Raw genomic sequence first — 21,710 nt, 5'->3', positions numbered from 1 at the left:
TGGTTAGATACTGGGGAAAGGTAGAAAAACAAACAAAAATTCAGAAAACCACAAACAAGTCATTCCTTTCCATTCACATATCACACTAAGTAATAGATGTTATTGGTAAATAAACCACAATCTGGTTTCCAGCTGATGTTCACTACTCTCAAATGAACCATAGTTCATTCACTTCTCCTGTTTTCACAATATGCAAAGCCAAAACAAACAAGCCACATTAGGATGAGCATCAAATGTGAACCCAGACACGATTGTGTCTATACCTGCCATTTTCTCTGAATTAATCATGTCTAATATCCTGTTCCTTTTAATAGCAAATCATAGTTTGTCTTGTTTAGATGTACTGGCAAACTATGGAGCAGAATCCACAAAGTAAAAATAAAATTATAGTATATGAGCACAGGCTTCTCTATTGTTTGATGTTACTTTCAGATTCAAACAGACTTTTCCACAAATATACCCAATGTATTTTAAAGTTCTCTTCTCCTCCTAGGTGGCTGAACTAAACTATTAAAATGCTTCAGGGTTGGAACACAAACTCTATGGTCCTTGGTTGTTTGCAAGGGCAAGGAACACCCCATTTTATTACTAAATGAAAAAAAAGACATATAAATACCCTTCAGAAGTATTCCAATTCTGTCACAAAATTCCAAAATAATCTAGTCCTCAAAATAAGTAGCAAAATTTCTGGAGTCTATGTTTTGATGATATTATTATTACTACCCAATCTTGATAAAACAAATTGTGGTTTAGTTTACCATGTCATCCAAATCTAGTGCTTACACCACAACATGTAACTATCATTTACTGTGACTGATCTTGAACATGGTCTAGAATGTCAGACTAATGGCTAACTAAGCAGTCTATCAAGAAAACAAAATGAGAGGCAAAAATCGAACCAAAGTAAAGCTGTTCCTACAGCATATGTTTTTTAAAAAACAAAAACCAACACTCCACTCCACCCTGTGCACGTGTAAGAAATTTTTTAGGAAATGGAACAAAGGAGCTGGAGAAAGGATTAGCCTTCCCTGGCCTTGCAATGGCTCTGAGCCCAAACAGCTGCAATAATAATGATCAGAAAGTGTGATCAGTGTAAAAGTTGATGTTGATCTCTTAATTTGATAGTCCGTGGAATGACTGCCAGACTAGTTCCCCAATCTTGATCAACATTAAGTCTAAATTATAGTATGTGAGAATGAGTTTATGAAAGACTTTATGTGTCATTATACATCTTTAAAGACAAACTAACAGTTTACTTACTTGAGAAGCCTCAGTGAAGATTTTTGAGCTATTCTCACGTTTCCAAAGTCTGGGTAAAACACTTCTACTTCTTGGTCATTAAGAAGTCGATGAATGATAACTCGGTACCACCATCTGTCTTCAGAATTACTTAGACAACAAAGCTGGCCAGGGCGGATTAAGGCTTCAGGTATGACATAACGATTAGCTACATATTTACTAGAATAGCATCGTCTGAAAGACAAGATTCAAATGTACAATTCACCATTGTAGCATCCTACACATCCAGAGAAATCTGGTAGCACCTTTCTAGCCTAACAAATATTATTAAAAGGTATAAGCTTTCATGAGCTACAACTTTGCAGTCTGAAAAGGTGCTACAAGAATCCTGTTTTTTGGCTACCATAGATTAATACAACTTTCTTCCTACAACATCCTAAACATGGATCAGTATTGAGGTGTTCTGTATTGAATTCAGGGGGACTTCTTGTAAGGTAAACAGGAATAGGTCTCTGATGCATTATTTGAGTGGCAAAAAATACCCAGTTTTAAAAATCCTATTTTTTAACCAATCTTAATGTTTAAAAAATTAAACAGAGCATTTGGGAAAAATTCAGTTTAGAAATACCAGAACCAAGACATCCTCCACATTCATGGAGATCCATTCTTGGGAAAAGCTGAAATTTCTGACAGACAGTATGTAGTATGTCCTCAACAGCTGTGGAGAAAGTGGTTTCCCACTGGTAGGAACTCCCTCCTCCTTCCTGAAGTCTACATGTCTCTCATATTGTTCATTCATCTTCTCTGATAGATTTGAGGCATAACTCTGCTGTTCTCACATACAGTGGCCACATTTTTTTCTTAGTCACAAAACAAACACTAAGATGAGGACTAGGTAGTGGCTGGAGTGTCAATATTTGAACTCCCGACTGGCCATCTTAACAAAGTCAACCTTCCCATATCTCATATGTTACATACGGATGACATTTAATAGCAGGCTAGATCATCTGGTACTATTTTAGTAATTTTTGCTTCAAGCCTGCAAAAATGTTTCCTATCTAATCCTATTGCTATTTTGGGGGGTTTTCTTGTCGGAATGGTACATATAAGTTATGAAAATCTGAATTACTGAAAGATTATGACAACGCTTACAGTTCTTCCCCACCATCTTTCGAACATGACAATTGTAAAACCAAATGTTGAAAGTTCACACTTTGAAATGTGCATGAATAACTATCTTGAAAGTAGTTGCACTGCAAGTGGTTGAGAGTTATGTACTATATCACAAGCATCCATGCACAAAAAAACCAAACTGAACTCTCACTCTCCCTTCAATTTTAGTAAGGTTCATGCAAAGACAGATGTCTCTAACACTCTAGAAAACCAGCCAAATATATCTTCACCTCATCTCAATCATGATATTTTCCAGCTTATCAGAAGTTTCTCCACTGCAGATTCGGACATAGAATTGTGAAGGGGACACAATGTACTCCACAAATAATCCAACCAAAGCACTGCTGCCAAGCTGGGGGAGACTATAAAGGGTTTCATCTTGAACAGCATCTGGTGGTATTTCTTCTTCCATTATTTCCTGAATAATGTGATCTTTCTCTATGCCTAGGTTCTGTAAATGCAAGGAAAGAAGAAAGAATCACCTTCACATAAAACTCAGGACATGATCATGGCTTGAAAACCATGACAAGGAAACATAAAAGTTATTTTTTCAGCTTTCCAAAACTCTATGATTCTTGAGCTCTTCATATTTGAATTTTGTGTACTACCACCCTCCATTACTGCAATACACATATATAAATGGAAATTATATAAAAAAAAGAATATTGCATTGCCTGTTTTATTTGGTAACTGTCAATATAATTTGCAAAATGATATTCCTACACCTCTCTCCATCACCCAAATCACATCCCCCACCTTCATTTTACATATCATTTAATAAACAGAAAGGACTGCACAAAATAGCAAAAACTAATTTTAAAATCTGCACTACTCAGTGGAAAAATACACATCTTGAAAAGTACAAGAATCTTAGTATCTAAGGATACTTCACACCAAAATTATCCTAACATTCTTTTCAAGGAAGCAATAGAATAATTATTGCTTACAAGTGGTTGCCAGTCAACTTCAAGTACTCTTAAATGAGTCATTTTTTCACCATTCAATCAGGGTGTAATGATCTGTCACTCTCGATTCCCAATGAAAGGCTCAATTTTGGCAATTTCCTGATATAATTTTTGCAAGGAGAGTCATGTAGGAACTCAGTGTCATTGATTCATCCTCTCTTCTCTGGAATCCATTGGTATACTTCTGGAGAAGCTAGGCAATCAGAACTGTTCAGTAATTCCACTGTTTGAATGGTAAATTCAAGAAGGGATGGCTGGGGCATTTCTGTTCAATTCTTCAAGAGATATATTTTGGGATCTTGGAAATCATCCCAAAATTTGGAGTTAAATTATCATTAGTCAGTTAACCAATTCTATTCCTTTTTATCTAATTTAGTTAATTATTCAGTAGACTAAATTAGTGCCTGGAAAAGATAATGGATTTTATGAGATCAAAAAAGCTGTTCAATCTGGATAAGATTACGATCCTTTTAATAGCTGGCTGTCCATATTAATAAAGTTTTATCAGTTCTAGATAAAATGTATTCTGTCTGAAGGATCAGACTCAGAGTCTGGTAACATTCATGATCCATTTTTGTCCCTTAGAAAACAAGTTGCCTCTGTAAGCTATAGTACTTTTCCCCAGCTATGAACACCTACCTATCTCTCTCTCTCTCTCACACACACACACACACACACACACAGAGGACAGATTGTAGCCTGGGTTCAGCTAATCATGTCTTAAAAGATTCTCATTTGGACTACTACAATGCCATGTAATTGGCCTTTAGAAGTGGGTTAGCAATGTCATATTACTGAAAATATGGTTGAGACTACTACTTAGAACTGAAAAAACATGAACATGCAATATCAGTACTTCAATGGCTCCCATTCTCTTCTGGAACCAATTTAACATCCTTGTTTTTCCCATTCTGGGGCTTCACCTCTTGTACAGAGTACTGAAAGATTACTTCTCTGTACAAATGAATACCTGGAGCTTGAGTTCTTCTTTCGAGGCCCATTGAGTGGCAGTGAGTACAGCATCAGATATTTATGTAGTAGTGCTCACATGGTAAAATACCTTCCCAGAGATTCATTGTCACTTTAATGCCAGGCAAAGCCATTTTTATTTTCTCCGCCTTTTCAGCTATCTTGGATTTTATTGTTGTTGTTACTCTCTGCAACTTTGGTTTTATTACAATTGTTTAAAGTTAAATGATCTTTTACTACATAAATGTATCTTATTATAATGCCACCCTACCGGTGTCACCATCTTTGTTACTACACTGAACTTAGTCTCCAGTGTCTTAGAATCCTCCAATGCGGGCAGTTCATGCTCTTCAGAGGCCTCCTGGTGTCCTAATAAACTAGACTGAGCAATCTTATCATTTGTTTGTTCATCTGTAGGAACAACATAGATTTATATTAGAACACATGGAAATTTGCATTCAAAAATAGGGAAAGTTTGCATTCAGGAATATTATACAATAAATACTGGGCCAAACAACCAGGTTATTAATCATACGTTTAAACAATACTGCTTAAGCTGGCTATTTTAATTTTAGAGAAAAAAATTCAGTGTGGGATATGCTCCAAATCCCTGCAGTGGTTTTCTAGTGAAATTCATGTCTGTCTGCCAGCTTTTTGCCTTCAGAGATGCAGAACAGAGAACATTTTTCAGAAGCATAGGGCACTCTTTGCAGCCCTCTGACTCCTTTTACCCACCCAAAGAAAGCAGCCAGGCAAGCACACTAGTTCAGACTCCCAAATAATATTGCATGTCTCCCATGTTAACCCACACCTGGAGGATTTTATTTATTTATTTAAAAGATTTTGGCAGCCACCCATCTTAAAACACAACTCTAGGTGGCTTACAACAACAATAGAAAAAGCCAAACTATTAAAAAAAAAAATTATTTGCATTGAGCAGCCACAATATTAAAAGTTAAGTTTTGTACCCAACCTTTGTGACATCTGTTTAATTCCTTTAGTGAAAGACAGAAATACATGCTATAACTAGCACTGATTCATGTTTCACCTCTATCCAGTATCCTGAAGTAGACCATACAACTGCATCAATTTCATATGCAAAAACATTTAAGTGTACAAATAAGCCTTGTGCCAAGTTCTTTAACCAGAGTTTCTTAGGCTCCCTGGAATCTACCATGCTGCATCTTCTGCAGGGAGAGCAGAGGTTTAATTTTTTGACTCAAATATTGCATTTTATGTAAATCCTCTGCAGAACATCAAATACAATCTGCTGATTATCCCAAACACAGCAAGCATTTTAAGCTAGAACAAAAATGTAATAAAGTTTTAAAATTTGCTATGTTTTATAATTAAAAACTTTTAATTTGTTATAACCATTGTGTACTACTCTGGGGGAAGTTTGACATATCTAGTCTCACTGCACCTTACTGTCTTGAATCTCCCAGTCAAAATATACAAGGATGGGTACCAACCCATTGAAGAAATCGAGTAGGGAGAAATTTAGAGTAAAATGACAGAATGGCGATTTGATATCCTATTCAAATGTTCTCTTCTCATCTTCCCAGCATCCTAACCAACATGACCAATGGTGAGAGATACTTTCAATTCTGTTCAGCAATATCTAGAAGGCCTCAAGTTGTTCATCCCTGCTTGTTTCTGTCAAGTTAACAGTGAATCTCTGAGGTACTTTAGGAAGCTTACTTAAAAGAAGCCATGTCTTTTAAATTCAATCCATTTTGTCACATACCCCCAGACTCTCCTTGAATATTAAATAAATGTCATAAAACCCCTATATACTTTGCTACTTATATAATAATGTAGGAGTCCAGGCTGGAACTAAGACTATTGATTTCAAAAGAAGAAATGGATACATGCTGCAACTTCCTATTATAAATACATACACAGCATACTGTGTGCCAAGAACAGAACAGCCATTAACCCAATTTTCTGGAAGCAATTTAATGGTATACAGAAAATATAATTCAATACAGGTTCTTTAGTAATTCGAAAAAAAATTATCTACAGTGTAAGAATGTAAACATACATTTTTATTAATTATATTGTAAACATTTAAATACTTAAATAGAAATCTGTATAACCAAATTATATAAAGGGGCCCATCTTCTCGGTAGATTTGTGCATGCAGGACTTCCACTTACCATCCGGCAAGTTTTGTGAATCAATGTCAAAGATGAGCCAATCTTGTTTCTCTTCTTTGTATTCAATACGGAGAACATCATTAAGGGCACCAACAAGTTCCATCAAATTTAAGAAACCCAGTTTTCTTACTGGCAATTTTTCATGAAAATGCTCCTAGATAAAGAAAAAAACCCCTTAGAAATCAAAATAGAAATCCATGGCTCAATTTGCAGGACTGATTAAATGAGATATTAGTAAACTCAGCTAACATTATTCCCAGAAAGATTTTGCCTCAATACTGATAAATAAATGAGAATAAATGAGAGAAAAAGAGGTAAAATCTTGAACAAAATCAACTCACAATAACAAATTATCAACTTGTGTCATAAATAGGAAAGCATCCTTCCAAACAGGAAACCATTTTACGCCATGCTTTATCTCTGAAAACTTGTTTCTCTGTTTTCCCGGGTATAAATGCAAATGTAAATGCCTTCCAGGGGCCAATATCCATGAGAGATTTCCAAGAAAGAGGAGATGAAAGCTAGTGCAATCATCACAAGTTTTACTAAAGGTAAATGCTTACAGGGGTAAACATGCAACACTCCCTGGACACCAGGCATGTATGCAATGTTCTGCCATAGCATGTCCATGTCAGGGGGTGGGTTATGGGTACAAAACAAACTGTCAATTAAAAATGTGAGAGAAACTAACTTATCAGCCTGTGAAACGTCTTCCCTGTGAACTCCTCAGTGTCTTTGCACCTGGCATTTCCCCATGTATGTTCTTATGGTATGCATCTACTATTTTATACTAAAAGCCCATGTAGTGGTTAAATATGGCACTAGGACCAAGGTATATACTCTCCTATTTGTCCCAATAGTTGTTGTACAGAGAAAGAGAAAGAGAGTGTGCTTGCAGGTGAAAAAGGCAGTAAGCACAAGTAAATCTGAATAGACAACCTCTACCTTAAATTCTCCAGGTAACTTGGAAGCACGCAGGCCATTTGGTTGCTGGGCTACAATCTTAAAAATAAATCACAGAGTGATTGTTAAGCTTGTTTATAACTTTGATCCAAACAGTAAAAAATACTGTATCTAAGCAGGTTTGCTGTTGTGGGGAAAAACAGCAGATGGGAGCATTCTGTATGCTGCTTTGAATTGTACAAATAAAAGTGGGATATTAATAATAATAATATGTATCTAAATAGTTACAAAATGTATCAATATTAGAATCCTTTTTCTCAAACAAAACTTCCATTCTTTGACCACAGCAATATGAAATTTGTCTAGTCCATGATGAAGTATCATTTTCATTACTTCAATTGAAGCACAAACACTAATTTGGGTATTCTTTGATTTCTAATTTGGTTTAGAGGCAAGTACAAACCAAATTATAGTCTGCCTTAAACCAGAGAGGAAAGAGATGGAAAACTTAGCTGTTTTACCAGTCTTAAAAATTGGGCAGGGCATTCTTATGTTCAAAATGTTCCTGTAGAAATCCCCAGAAATACAATGCAGAACAAATCCACGTGGATTTCTATGGAAACAAATTATGTGACATCCACAAAAGCAAATGCAGACATACCCAGAGGGTGAAACTGAACCAAGACTTGGTTTAACAAACTAAACAAAGTAACCCATTTATGAAACAGTACTGTGCAAAGGTTTTAGGTAGGTGTGAAAAAATGCTGTAAAGTACAAATGCTTTCAAAAATATATATTGTAATTGTTTATCAATTTACAAAATGCAAAGTGAGCGAACAGAAGAGAAATCTAAATCGAATCAATATTTGGTGTGACCACCCTTTGGCTTCAAACCAGCATCAATTCTTACACTTGCACACTTTGTACACTTGCACAAAGTCAGGGATCTTGTAGGATTAGAGTCAGGTGTATGATTAACCAATTATACCAAGCAGGTGCTAATGATCTTCAATTTCATATGTAGGTTGAAACACAGTCATGAACTGAAACAGAAACAGCTGTGTAGGAGGCTTAAAACTGGGTGAGGAACAGCCAAACTCTGCTACTAAGGTGAGGTTGTGGAAGACAGTTTCATGTCACAGGCCATACACCATGGTAAGACTGAGCACAGCAACAAGACACAAGGTAGTTATACTGCATCAGCAAGGTCTCTCCCAGGCAAAAATTTCAAAGCAGACTGGGGTTTCAAGATGCACTGTTCAAGCTCTTTTGAAGAGCACAAAGAAACGGGCAACGTTGAGGACCGTAGACGCAGTGGTCGGCCAAGGAAACTTAATGCAACAGATCAAAGACACATCATACTTGCTTCCCTTCGACATTGGAAGATGTCCAGCAGTGCCATCAGCACAGAACTGGCGGAAACCAGTGGGACCCAGGTACACCCATCTACTGTCCGGAGAAGTCTGGCCAGAAGTGGTCTTCGTGGAAGAATTGTGGCCAAAAAGCCATACCTCCGACGTGGAAACAAAGCTAAGCGACTCAACTATGCACAAAAACATAGGGACTGGGGTACAGAAAAATGGCCGCAGGTGCTCTGGACTGATGAGACTAAATTTGAAATATTTGGCTGTAGCAGGAGGCAGTTTGTTTGCCAAAGGGCTGGAGAGCGGTACAATAATGAGTGTCTGCAGGCAACAGTGAAGCATGGTGGAGGTTCCTTGCAAGTTTGGGGCTGCATTTCTGCAAATGGAGTTGGAGATTTGGTGAGGATCAGTGGTGTCCTCGATGCTGAGAAATACAGGCAGATACTTATCCATCACGCCATACCATCAGGGAGGCGTGTGATTGGCCCCAAATTTATTCTGCAGCGGGACAACGACCCCAAACATAAAGCCAATGTCATTAAGAACTATCTTCAGCGTAAAGAACAACAAGGAGTTGAAGGGTCAGAAGAATGGAGTTAATCTCCCCCCCAGTTCATACGTGGAACTAAGGCCATACCAACACCCGGGTGAAGAGGAATAAGCCCAACCACCCACTGTTGGGGCAACTGATAAGGGAAAAGGGCAGGGGAGATAACATGCTGGAACGCTTGCAAGAGGGCCCACAACCTGGAAAACAGGATGTGTGAAATCTAGATATAGGCTTAAAGCAGCATGCGCCATATAGAGGGGAGAATAATGTAGATAGTTACGACTGGGTGCTGTCCATTTAACCGTTTAACCGCAGCCTGCAGGGACATGATAGCCTTTAAAATGACACGTAGACAGAAGCCCCAAATATGGATAACTGTAAATAAGGGCAAGGGGCTTCAGAGGAGAGTAGTGGGAGATGTAAACTAAGGCGGGACAAACGGAAGTTGTATTTGATGTACCTGATAGGTTGTGAACCCCATAGTACCTGACCAATGAAGAGCCAGGGAGGGAATTTGAGAAGTATAAAGATTGTAAGCAAACTGTGTTCAGGGCTCCTGCCGCCTTACAGGCTGGAGTCCTTTTGTTCTGGTACCTTAATAAAAGCAACCCTTCATTCTGCACCTCGTGTTTGGATGTCTTTTGGCTTCGGCACCAAGCTCAGATCCGTTTTGTGGCGCAACAGAGTCCTGGAAATGATGGCTTGGCCCCCACAGAGCCCTGATCTCAACATCATCAAGTCTGTCTGGGATTACATGAAGAGACAGAAGGATTTGAGGCAGCCTACATCCACAGGAGATCCGTGGTTAGTTCTCCAAGATGTTTGGAACAACCTACCTGCCAAGTTCCTTCAAAAACTGTGTGCAAGTGTACTTAGAAGAATTGATGCTGTTTTGAAGGCAAAGGGTGGTCACACCAAATATTGATTTGATTTGGATTTCTCTTCTGTTCTCTTCACTTTGCATTTTGTAAATTGATAAACATAAACAATTACAATATATACTTTTGAAAGCATTCTTACTTTACAGCATTTTTTCACACCTGCCTAAAACTTTTGCACAATACTATATATCCAAAAAGGTATCTCTTAAAGTTATGTGTTAAAAAAGCCATTTATTGGTATTGAGGAAATTTCAATTTAAAAAAAAAACGCATCAGAGAAATACATATAACAAAAAGCAAGATATAAGAAAAATGTGAATTAAAAAAATTGTTGAATTTTGTAAACAAATATTTGAGGAAATTCACATTAATTAAGCACACATTAAGGGAATTTGCAAACAAATATTGTTTGTATCCTGACCCATATCATTATATCAAGCAATTCAATATCCTTTCAGTGACAGGTAGAAGTGAAGACATAGAATTGTTTCTGGGTTTCTCTCCCCTCCCAGCTATTTTTTGGTTTTGGGGAGGTCTACAGATGTTTCTGCAAAAGTTGGGAGGCAGCAGTGTTGAATTTTCCCCACTAGGTTTGTAGCATTTTCCTTCATCACTGACTGGATCCTACCTATGTTCTCTGGGTTACTATCCCAGAAACACAGAACTGCAGCCAAACAGAATACTTACAATTTTAATTTTTTCTTTAAGTTCTGAGCTGATTATCCCTCCAGGTCCTTTTTGGGCAAGGACAATCTTCATTTCTTTCTTAAGCTTTGTGGGGAAAAAAGTGAGTTATCCAGAATGAAAGAAAAAGTCAGTGCATATAAAAAAAGCTTTTGTTTTTGCAAAATTCTGCATTTCAATTATTTTATTAAAACATTCATGTAAAATTTGCATTGACCACTTGACAATAAAACAAGTTTTTAAACTTATGTACTAATCTAAAATTGAAGAAAGAGCCTGCTGAATTGGATCAAAAATCCTCCCATCATAGCACTGCATTTACCATTGTGGCTAGCCAGAAGATTCTGAGAGGTCAAAAGCAGAACACAAAAGCAACAAACATCTTCCCTATTTCTCAGCAACAGCCAGGACACAAAGAAGTCTCATTCAGTGCTAAAATTAATCACTTAATAACCATTTTTTAAAAGTTAAAGGACCACAATGTTTCTTGGTCCCTAGAAATTTTGTATATGGCAAAGAATCCTATATTTAAAAGTAAATCAGGAGAAAGCCCTGATTAATTTACCAGGAACTTATGTAACAGGAATCAAAGATTTGCAAGCAGCCCCCTGGGGGGAATTTTTAGTTTCCAGGAATGGCTAAGAGACCTGTTGCAAAATAAAAGATTCTGAGATTTGTTAAATTGTTTTAGATAAACTTTCCATACATAACCCCTTCAAAGGCTAACACAAAGGAATTTAAATACTAGACAACCCATGACCAGTTAGGTCATCCCTCTTTCCACATGTAATATAGGCTGGCGCCATTTCCCCTCCCCTCACAACCCTCAGTAGAGCCCCAGTGAAGCCTCCTCTTCCTCTACCTGGGCTGACCCACAGAACTGCCTGCCACATTGCTGGGGGCATGGGGAACCAAGGGAGCTACGGACTGTGAGGAAAACTGCACCCCTGCTCCCCATCCTGGTGTGTCCCCAAGGGCCCCCTCCCTCCAGGGAGGAAGAGGGCTCACCCATTAACCGCCAGCACCCTCCAGCTAGCCCTACCTCACCAGCACCGATCCAAGTTGCTCCCTTGTCCTTCCCTCACCACCCACTGCCATTAAGAGATTTCAATTTTCAGCCTCAGTTCCAAAAGGAACTAATCACCACTCACCCATCAGGCCTTGCTGCCAGCTGATTGGGCACAGGGGCCAGAGGAAGGAGGAAAGATGGCGGGGATACACCCCTCCCATCTTCCCTCGCACCTTGGTTTCTGAGAAGTATAATGGGAAATCATGTTCATGTGACCCCGGCTAACCATGGTAACCTTGCAGTGGCCACAACTTTGCAAACAGAATTGGTGTGAGGAACCTTGAAATTTCAATTCCACAGGAGTCATGGGTCCCAGATTTTGGACACATTCTTTAAGTTAGCCCATTTGAGATGCGTTGCTTCAAAAATTGTTGCCCTGTGATGCACTATTTTGGCCAATAGGTTACAGACAGGAGAGTTTTAGTAGTATATAGATGTAAACCAGAAGATTAGTTAATTAGTAATCAGCATTTATTTGTTAGTGGTGGTGAGGGAAGGGGTAGCTACAACTCTTGGATTGTATTGATAAGCAGGGAGAAAGGCACTTTCTTTTCAAACATATTAGTATTTATTTTTAAAAACTTCGATTCTTTTTATTATGAGTGATAACAATGTTGGGAAGTAAGCCAATATTATTCATATTAATCAAATCTAGATTAGCTGTGTAGGTCAGGTGAAGTTTGGAGAGAATGGCTTACTCAAATGAGATTGATATGTGCAAGGTAATTTTATTCCCATATCCATTTACTTTAGTTTTGCCTCTCTCCAGAATTATTTAAAAACTTTATATTGAATTATTGGATATATATTCCTCTATAAGTTGCCCAGAATACACTTAGTGTAAAAAAGGGGAATATTTTTGTAATAAAGCAGAAATAAATGTTGAAAGCTAAACTAGCAACTGCTCCTACTTTTTAGCCCAGTAATAATTAGAAAACAAACTTATTATCTGATCACATTGTGTGGTACCCCAGAACTTTTTTTGAGAAGTTTAAGAATTTAGGATTGAAAATCCTTATACTGTACAAGGATATTTCAAGATAGGCAATCCAATGTCCATAAAAATTCTCACATTATCTTACATTAACCTTTTAATCTATGGCCTTTCACAGATTACTTAACTACAACTTCCCAAACTCCAACCAGCATGGACAAAGGCGAATGATGCTGCAAGGTATAATTCAGCAACAGTTGGAAGGCCACAGCTTTTCCACCACTGATATCAATCTGAAGTGTTAACTTTTTCTGTGAATGGCCATATATCCTCAAAAATAACAAACTAGCAGGACTAAAGCCAGCAGTACACACAGCAAGACCCCAAAATAGCTGGAAATACCCATCCTCTAAGATCTTTTAAAAGTTTTTTTTCCTAATGGTAGGGTGTTTGGGTTTGTTTTGGTTTTTCTTCATTGAATCCATTTTTCAGCCAAAACAATGTTTTCACAATTTTTAAATAATGCCAATTCAAATAAGCATAGCTGCTAGTGAAAGTTAGGAATGAATGAATATTTCTTATGTTGCATCAGTCAATTTTTCTTAGGAAAAATGGACAAACCTGTGAACCAGGAGTGGGACTCATTGTCAATTAGGTTACAGCTGCATTGAAAAATTATATAGTGTGTGGGGGTGTGGGTAGATACCTAATATAACTTTGGCTGAGTGTAATATCACCTAAGATTTATCTTCACAGTCTGTTCCTGATGATTTCCTGTACAAAATGAAAAGGTATTCCATGCCACAGAATTCCTGGGATGTAAATGAATCTTATTTCAGCCATCTCTAGGGTCTAATTCTTACTTGTCTCATCCTCTCCTCAGATCTCACCACTGGACTTTCAACTAGTTTCATCTGCATTTGCAAATCATCAGATTTCTGGTCCGCTGTTGAACACAGATTATCCATAGGCAGGACTGAAGAAGGCATCTTTGCTACAGGTACTGGTACAGCAGCAGACGAAGTTTGCTTTGTTTTATTTGGCTGGACTGCCATTTTGCCTTAAGAAAGCCAGGAGAAAAATTTCAGCAGTAACTACACGACTCCATTTTCTATTTCAAGGCTGTCAATACTGAAGGTTCTAAGCAGCAAAATCTCAATCTCTCACCAGAAGAGTTTAGAAAATGAACATATGCAGATTCATGTCTGTAACAATATATGTAATCTGTAGTGATATGCATAAATCTGACCAAACAAGCTTACAACAAAGACTATTGTAATAATAATACATCTCTTTGCCTTATCCTCACTAATCTAATCTTCTTGCTGGGCATCCAGCCAGCTGCTGTATTAACCTAAAGAGGCACTGAGTAGTTCTACTACTACTATTTCTCCTCTAATTACAACCAAGAGCACTTGTATCTATCATCTCAAAGAAAGTACGTGCTCTCAGAAGGGAAACCACCACCACCACCTCAATCACTATATATTTTCCAGCAAGATCTCCCACTGTAGCATTATTCACAATACAGTTTGAGAATTTATGTGTCTGTGTGTACATATATATATATACTGTGTGAATCTATATGTATGTATATGTATGTGTGTGTGTGTATATATATATATATATATACAGTATACATACATACAATATATATATACAGTACTGTGCAAAAGTTTTAGGCAGGTGTGAAAAAACGCTGTAAAGTAAGAATGCTTTCAAAAGTATATATTGTAATTGTTTATGTTTATCAATTTACAAAATGCAAAGTGAAGAGAACAGAAGAGAAATCCAAATCAAATCAATATTTGGTGTAACCACCCTTTGCCTTCAAAACAGCATCAATTCTTCTAAGTACATTTGCACACAGTTTTTGAAGGAACTCGGCAGGTAGGTTGTTCCAAACATCTTGGAGAACTAACCATGGATCTCCTGTGGATGTAGGCTGCCTCAAATCCTTCTGTCTCTTCATGTAATCCCAGACAGACTCGATGATGTTGAGATCAGGGCTCTGTGGGGGCCAAACCATCACTTCCAGGACTCCTTGTTCTTCTTTACGCTGAAGATAGTTCTTAATGACATTGGCTGTATGTTTGGGGTCGTTGTCCCGCTGCAGAATAAATTTGGGGCCAATCACACGCCTCCCTGATGGTATGGCGTGATGGATAAGTATCTGCCTGTATTTCTCAGCATCGAGGACACCACTGATCCTCACCAAATCTCCAACTCCATTTGCAGAAATGCAGCCCCAAACTTGCAAGGAACCTCCACCATGCTTCACTGTTGCCTGCAGACACTCATTATTGTACCACTCTCCAGCCCTTTGGCAAACAAACTGCCTCCTGCTACAGCCAAATATTTCAAATTTAGTCTCATCAGTCCAGAGCACCTGCGGCCATTTTTCTGCACCCCAGTCCCTATGTTTTTGTGCATAGTTGAGTCGCTTAGCTTTGTTTCCACGTCGGAGGTATGGCTTTTTGGCCACAATTCTTCCACGAAGACTTCTGGCCAGACTTCTCCGGACAGTAGATGGGTGTACCTGGGTCCCACTGGTTTCCGCCAGTTCTGTGCTGATGGCACTGCTGGACATCTTCCGATGCCGAAGGGAAGCAAGCATGATGTGTCTTTGATCTGTTGCATTAAGTTTCCTTGGCCGACCACTGCGTCTACGGTCCTCAACGTTGCCCGTTTCTTTGTGCTCTTCAAAAGAGCTTGAACAGTGCATCTTGAAACCCCAGTCTGCTTTGAAATTTTTGCCTGGGAGAGACCTTGCTGATGCAGTATAACTACCTTGTGTCTTGTTGCTGTGCTCAGTCTTACCATGGTGTATGGCCTGTGACATGAAACTGTCTTCCACAACCTCACCTTAGTAGCAGAGTTTGGCTGTTCCTCACCCAGTTTTAAGCCTCCTACACAGCTGTTTCTGTTTCAGTTCATGACTGTGTTTCAACCTACGTATGAAATTGAAGATCATTAGCACCTGCTTGGTATAATTGGTTAATCATACACCTGACTCTAATCCTACAAGATCCCTGACTTTGTGCAAGTGTACAAAGTGTGCAAGTGTAAGAATTGATGCTGGTTTGAAGTCAAAGGGTGGTCACACCAAATATTGATTCGATTTAGATTTCTCTTCTGTTCGCTCACTTTGCATTTTGTAAATTGATAAACAATTACAATATATATTTTTGAAAGCATTTGTACTTTTCAGCATTTTTTCAAACCTACCTAAAACTTTTGCACAATACTGTATATATATGAGATATGTTTTTATTAGGTAGAGTCTCAGTCTTAGTAAGCAAGGTGTGCTAAATAAGAACTATTCCATTTGAATTTAAATAAATATTCTCTTACACAATTTTTCTGGTTGTTTCGTAAGGGGGACTTCTTTTAACATCAACGAAGAGCCTGCTCTTGTTTGCACAATTCTGATGATATCTGAAGCTGCATTCAGCACTTCGAACATAGAGAAGAATCCATAACGTGTGAATTCAAATGGACGTCCAAAGCGTTGGATAAAGGCTTTGTCAAAATCTGAGAGCAAAACTGGCGAAAATCTCAACAGTTCCTTCAGCTCACTTTTTATAACAGCAGGCAGAGTAGGAGGGACCCCCCCACGCCAAGGCAAGCTTAGAGAAAATTTGGGGTGCCAAGGCAGACCAGAGTGAGATGTGGCAGGCAAAGAGAAATAATTCAGCCTACGTTTGGAAAGTTGTGGCTTAGGTCTGCTCTTTTGTCTGGCAACCAAGCTTGCAATTCTTTTGGTAGATTCATCTGCAATAGCTAAAAGACAGAAAAATAATGTTTATTATCCCAGTACTAGTACCCATAGTTTGCATTCTGCAGGCACAGATATTTTTCTAATTGTACAGACCATAATCTCCCACTCCCAAGTCCAGCATTATTGAACTTTTTAAAACAAACACTCCCACAGCTTTCTACTTTGTCTCATTTGCAATTTTCTCCCACACTTTACTGGGCTTTTGACCTTTGTGATTTATCTTTCAAACTGCCTCAGAAGAGAAAGACTGATCTGTATGACCTGCTCTGGAAGCCCTTATCAGCTGAAGACAGATTCATGAATTTAAAAAAATGTGAAGGGAAATTGAAATCTTCAATGTATTAGGTACACAGCATAGTTTGATAAGAGCCCTACTATTGTTTGCTAGACATAGTGACCAAGACCTGCAAGATATCACAAGTCTAAAAAACTGTTCATATTTAAAAACACTTTAAGAGATTGGTAACAAATCATTACACTGCAAGGTTGTGGGTAGAATTGGGAAGACCCAGAAAAATAGAGAAAATATATTTCCGCCAACCCCTTGTGAAAACTTTTCTAATTTCCACAACTTTCATTGTAAGCATTAGTGTTTTACGCTTAAAGGATTTATAATAGCCAATTTCTTGGCCAAATTAAATCTCATTTCAATACTTATGCCTTCCATATACTTATCAAACATCTTTTCCCCATGCCCTGCTCTTACCAAATTAAAATCAAACCCACCTTTGAGGACAACGGTGCCATCTCCTTTTGGACATATGTTAACAACATCATGCATGTCCTTCACTAGTTCCATAACAGAATGGTAACCCAGCATTTGAAATGGAAGCTGTTTTCCTATCATAGACTTGTATTCTTGTTCTAATTGGTAAGGGGTAAGACCTCCCTTGATAGATGTCAACAGTGACCTCACTTCCTTCTTCAGTGAGTTCATTCGGTGTTCTTGATCTGTCATGTTTATACTGACACAATGAAAAAGACAAAGAAAATAGCGTTTCCTATGATAGAAGAACCAAAAATGTCAGAGAACGTTACCTTTGGTCAAGAGGCAACAGAAGAACACAAGTATAGGAAGTCCTCATTTAACAACCACTTGTTCAGTAACTGTTCAAAGTTACAATGGCGCTGAGTGAGTGGTACTTACAACCAATCCTTGAGGTTGCGGTCATCCCAGCACTCCTGCGGTCACATGATCACGATCTGGGCGCTTGGCAACTGACTCACACTTGGATGATTGCAGCGTCCTGTGGTCATGTAATTGCCACTTGCAACCTTCCCTGCTGGCTTCCCACAAGCAAAGTCAATGGGGAAGCCAGCAGGGAAGGTCGCAAGTCACTCTGGTAAGTCGCTCGCACCTGGCCCCACTTCACTCGCACCAGCCACTCAAGCACCCTCTCCTGCCAGCAGCAGCCACCTCCAGCCTCACTCCACTTTACCTACCTGCCAGCCTGCTTGCAAGTCACCTGGGACTCACTTAATGACCCATGCTCCTCACTTAATGATGGCAATGAGGAGTGCCGGGAGTGATGCTGCTAAATGATGAGGTCACATGACATCGCGCTTTACAACCGCATTGCTTAGCAATGGAAATTCTGGTCTCAATTACTGTTGTTAACCAAGGACTGTTTGTACTCATAAGCAGTAACTCTTACTGCAAGGCACCATTACAGCCTGGAGGGACCCCAAAAGACAGCAATAACTTTTTGAAGCCTGCCTCAACTTCAAAGAAAAAACTCTCATAAAAGAAATCCAAATTTTGAAGCAAATTTGCTTCAAATAAATAATTTCCTTTTATTTCTTTTTCAGCACTACTACCAGAACAATCCAACCAAAGCTCAGAAATTTTAGTTCTCTCCTACTGAAAATAAATATTTACACTTGTGTTGAAAATTCCCATTAAGAATTTACACATTATAAATAACTTTAACAACTAGCATGAAGGTTCTAGAACAATTATTTATGATTACTCTACTATTCTACTACTGTAGTATGCTATGATATAAAACATGACTGATTTTTTTTTTTGTGGAGTCCTTGGGGTTCTCTGAGCTTGGTTGTTTTCTTGCAAACATTTCGTTACCCGGCTAGATAACATCTTCAGTGCTACAATGGAGAGGAGTTTGCCCTCTGTTTATATATAGTGGTTTGTCCTACCTATGTTGGTATTTTTTTTAATGCAACTACTTTATATTTATGTGTATCTTTCACGTTTATGAAAGGAATCCTGTGCAAGATTGTTAACTGATTCATCATCTACTCCCTCTTCCACATGGCTTAGGACAGATGACCCAGTCTGAAAGAAAATAACCTGTTCAAGTTCAGATCACTCCATTCCACACTTGTTTAACCTGGGCCAAAAAAATATCAGTCCACAAGAGCTATGTTTACTTGTCACACTTACTCAGCTAATCTAATTTTCTGGCTTTGCACAATATACTGAGCCATAAACTATTCATATAATTCATATAATAAACTAAGGTGAAATATAGTTGACTAGATTATGGTTCAGTGTCATGAGAATGTACAATAGCCTAGTTCTTTTATTGAGGTGAATTCTTAACTGGTACTGCGGTGGTGGACTCATGGCTGCTTTTCAAACCTGCAAGTGGGATCCACTAGCTGAACGCTCTCCCATGGAAGACCTATCCCACCTATGCAATTCTGCATTTTACCTGAGAGTAAGCCCTACTGAAGTAAATGGTGCTTGCTTTTAAGTAGGAGTTTTCGAATTGTACCGCTGTAGCCTAAACGTGCCTCAAGCACGCCAGTTCTATACATGTAGTTTTATCTTGTCTGTGTTTGTGGGTGCCTGGCTGCAGGGACATTCAACCAAGTGAGCCCTCACCTGCAAATTTCCTTTGCTTTGATTTTCTCCACGTCCAACACTTACACTCCTTTCTCCCCAGGAATCCCCACCTGCTCCAACAGCGATGTCTTGTTTTTAGAGTCTGAAAGACGAGCACACCAATACCCTGACCTCCCGCCCAACTCAGTGCCTCCGCCTCGGCGGCTTCGACCAACGAGTCTCCACCAAACCCAGCCGCGCATGCTCAATTCAGGAGCACGCGCGAGATCCACGCCTTACCGCTCGCTCGCCTTCCCTCCCTCCCTTCTCGAGAAAAACGTTGAAGGACGTTTCAAAAAAAACAAATACCTAGGAGGGAAGGGGGAAAGAAGGGCCTTGTGAGCGTATGGCTCGCGCTGCCCCCTAGAGGCGACTGGGCGGCCGCGAGCGGCGTCGGATTGTTGAACCGTCATCGCCGCTGCTCGGTGTGAGAGGGATGGATATATCGCTTCTAGGGAAAGAAAGAAAACGCCAGTAGGGAGGCGTCCTAATATCGCAAGCAGTTCCCAGGATCGTTTGGGGGAAAAGAACAGGCCGTTTGTTTTCTGCACGGAAACAGGGAGGTTCGAACTGCGCTAGGCTGCAACAGGGCCCTGTCTTTGATCCGACCGAAGCAGCTGGGTTAATTCAGTGAATCATGAAGCTCTTGCCATAAGGTAGCATGTGGTGAAAACACAGTTGGGACAAGGAATCGCAGGGCCTCCACTGGGCTAATGCTCAAGCATCTTTTTCCACAGAAATAGCTTGCATTGGCTGGGTGAAAAAGTAGCACCACTATATGTGGGCTGAAAAAAAAATCAGGAAAACCGCTTGGTGGCAGCAAAGAGAGATTTGTTTATTTGCTTATGAACCAACAGGTTGTTTTCGAATCTTAGGAACCACATAGATAGACGTATATGCTTACATATTGTATATCGTGTATATATATAATATGGTATTGTATATACAATATATAAACTGGAAATGAAACTGGCTTAAGAAATCCTTTTTCAAATTTCAACACCCTCCTCTGCTTTAGTGCAATGATAGGCAGGTATTCTGCCTGAAATGTGGTTAAAGATCACTCATTGGCAGATTCTCCTTTTCCCCTTCCACCCAGGCCAGGCGCCACCAATTGCTTTCCTGCTCCAGGCATGCCTTAGATTGAAGCTGCTGTGAGCCACTGGGGAGCAACCTTTTCCCCACCATGGTTAACAGCATATGTAATTTGTATCAAGTAGTGGAAGAGAAAAAACCATTGTCAGGTTTGTCCAGTTATGGATCTGTGAAATCTGATCTTAAACATACGTTTTGGAATGCATTATTTCAATAATTCAGTAATTCATAAAGTGCATATAGTTTCCCATTTGCAAATCCTTAGTTTCAAAATTGCCTTAATCAATGTTAAGAGTAATGGGAAAATGTTGAATTTACCAGGAAGTCTCTTTGTGGGTGTTAGATTACCAACTACAATGTACCCTTTCCTGAAAATAGCTGAATTTCATTCTGGAGTTAAATTTAGATGGTTCAGTGGGATGCAAAGATTGGAAGCAGGTGATGTGCAAAAGCTGTTGTGAAGGTAAACAACTTTAAAATTACTGCTACATAACTATGCTGCAAAATGAAAGTGTAGCAGATCTCAGCATTCTAATCCAAGCATGCTGAGAAACACCAGCTTCATGATCAGAACAAGTACAGCTTTCATCCTTTGGACTCTCCAAGTGCATCTACTCATTTTCCTTTTAAATTATTACTAATAGTTATCAAAGAGAAAGAGCCCCACCAAAGGAGAATTCCTGTGGATATCTTTAATCTTGTATGAAGCTATTCTATTTTCTTTGCCAGACAGTACATTAGAATATTTATAGACAGGCCACGCTCTTAGCTACGCTCTTAGCTACAAATACGCTTAAATACGCTGTATTTGTAAATAATTCCTTAGTGCATTTAAATAAATAGATATTCTGATTAATTATGCCTAGAATCATAAAATTAGTACCAGTTGCTTTGTTAGTTGACTTATTTATCAACATTTTTAAAAAATCAGCAAAATATGAGTAGTACATTTTTACTTGCTTTTAAACAAAGTACTTGAGGGAGTTAAAAACTGAGTTGTTTATCCTTACAGTAGCCCAGTGGCACAGATTTCTAATTACAAAGGAATCCAAGAGAGGGAGAAAAACATGATGACCTCCTTAAAATCACTTTTTCT

General features: G+C 38.8%; 1 protein-coding gene across 1 annotated transcript in view; it reads right to left on the bottom strand.

Annotated features, from left to right (window-relative positions):
* The window catches only part of TDRD5 (tudor domain containing 5), a 30,202-nt gene extending 12,573 nt beyond the window's left edge, over positions 1 to 17,629 (bottom strand). The window contains exons 1-9 of the mRNA XM_007432483.2: positions 17,398 to 17,629; positions 16,245 to 16,673; positions 13,754 to 13,950; positions 10,891 to 10,974; positions 7,451 to 7,507; positions 6,506 to 6,659; positions 4,618 to 4,757; positions 2,643 to 2,863; positions 1,261 to 1,473 (exon numbers count right to left, since the gene is read on the bottom strand). Of these exons, the coding sequence (XP_007432545.1) occupies positions 1,261 to 1,473; positions 2,643 to 2,863; positions 4,618 to 4,757; positions 6,506 to 6,659; positions 7,451 to 7,507; positions 10,891 to 10,974; positions 13,754 to 13,950; positions 16,245 to 16,673; positions 17,398 to 17,629 (1,727 nt within the window). The remainder of the gene's footprint in view (positions 1 to 1,260; positions 1,474 to 2,642; positions 2,864 to 4,617; positions 4,758 to 6,505; positions 6,660 to 7,450; positions 7,508 to 10,890; positions 10,975 to 13,753; positions 13,951 to 16,244; positions 16,674 to 17,397) is intronic.
* Between the last annotated feature and the right edge of the window lie 4,081 nt (positions 17,630 to 21,710).

This window comes from Python bivittatus, unplaced genomic scaffold (genome assembly GCF_059951505.1).
Source record: "Python bivittatus isolate LINGU-HERP-01145 unplaced genomic scaffold, Pbiv_v1 ctg000700_np1212, whole genome shotgun sequence".
Taxonomy (NCBI): Eukaryota; Metazoa; Chordata; class Lepidosauria; order Squamata; family Pythonidae; genus Python; species Python bivittatus.
Note: the sequence above shows the minus strand (reverse complement) of the source record. Positions and strands in the feature narration are given on the sequence as shown.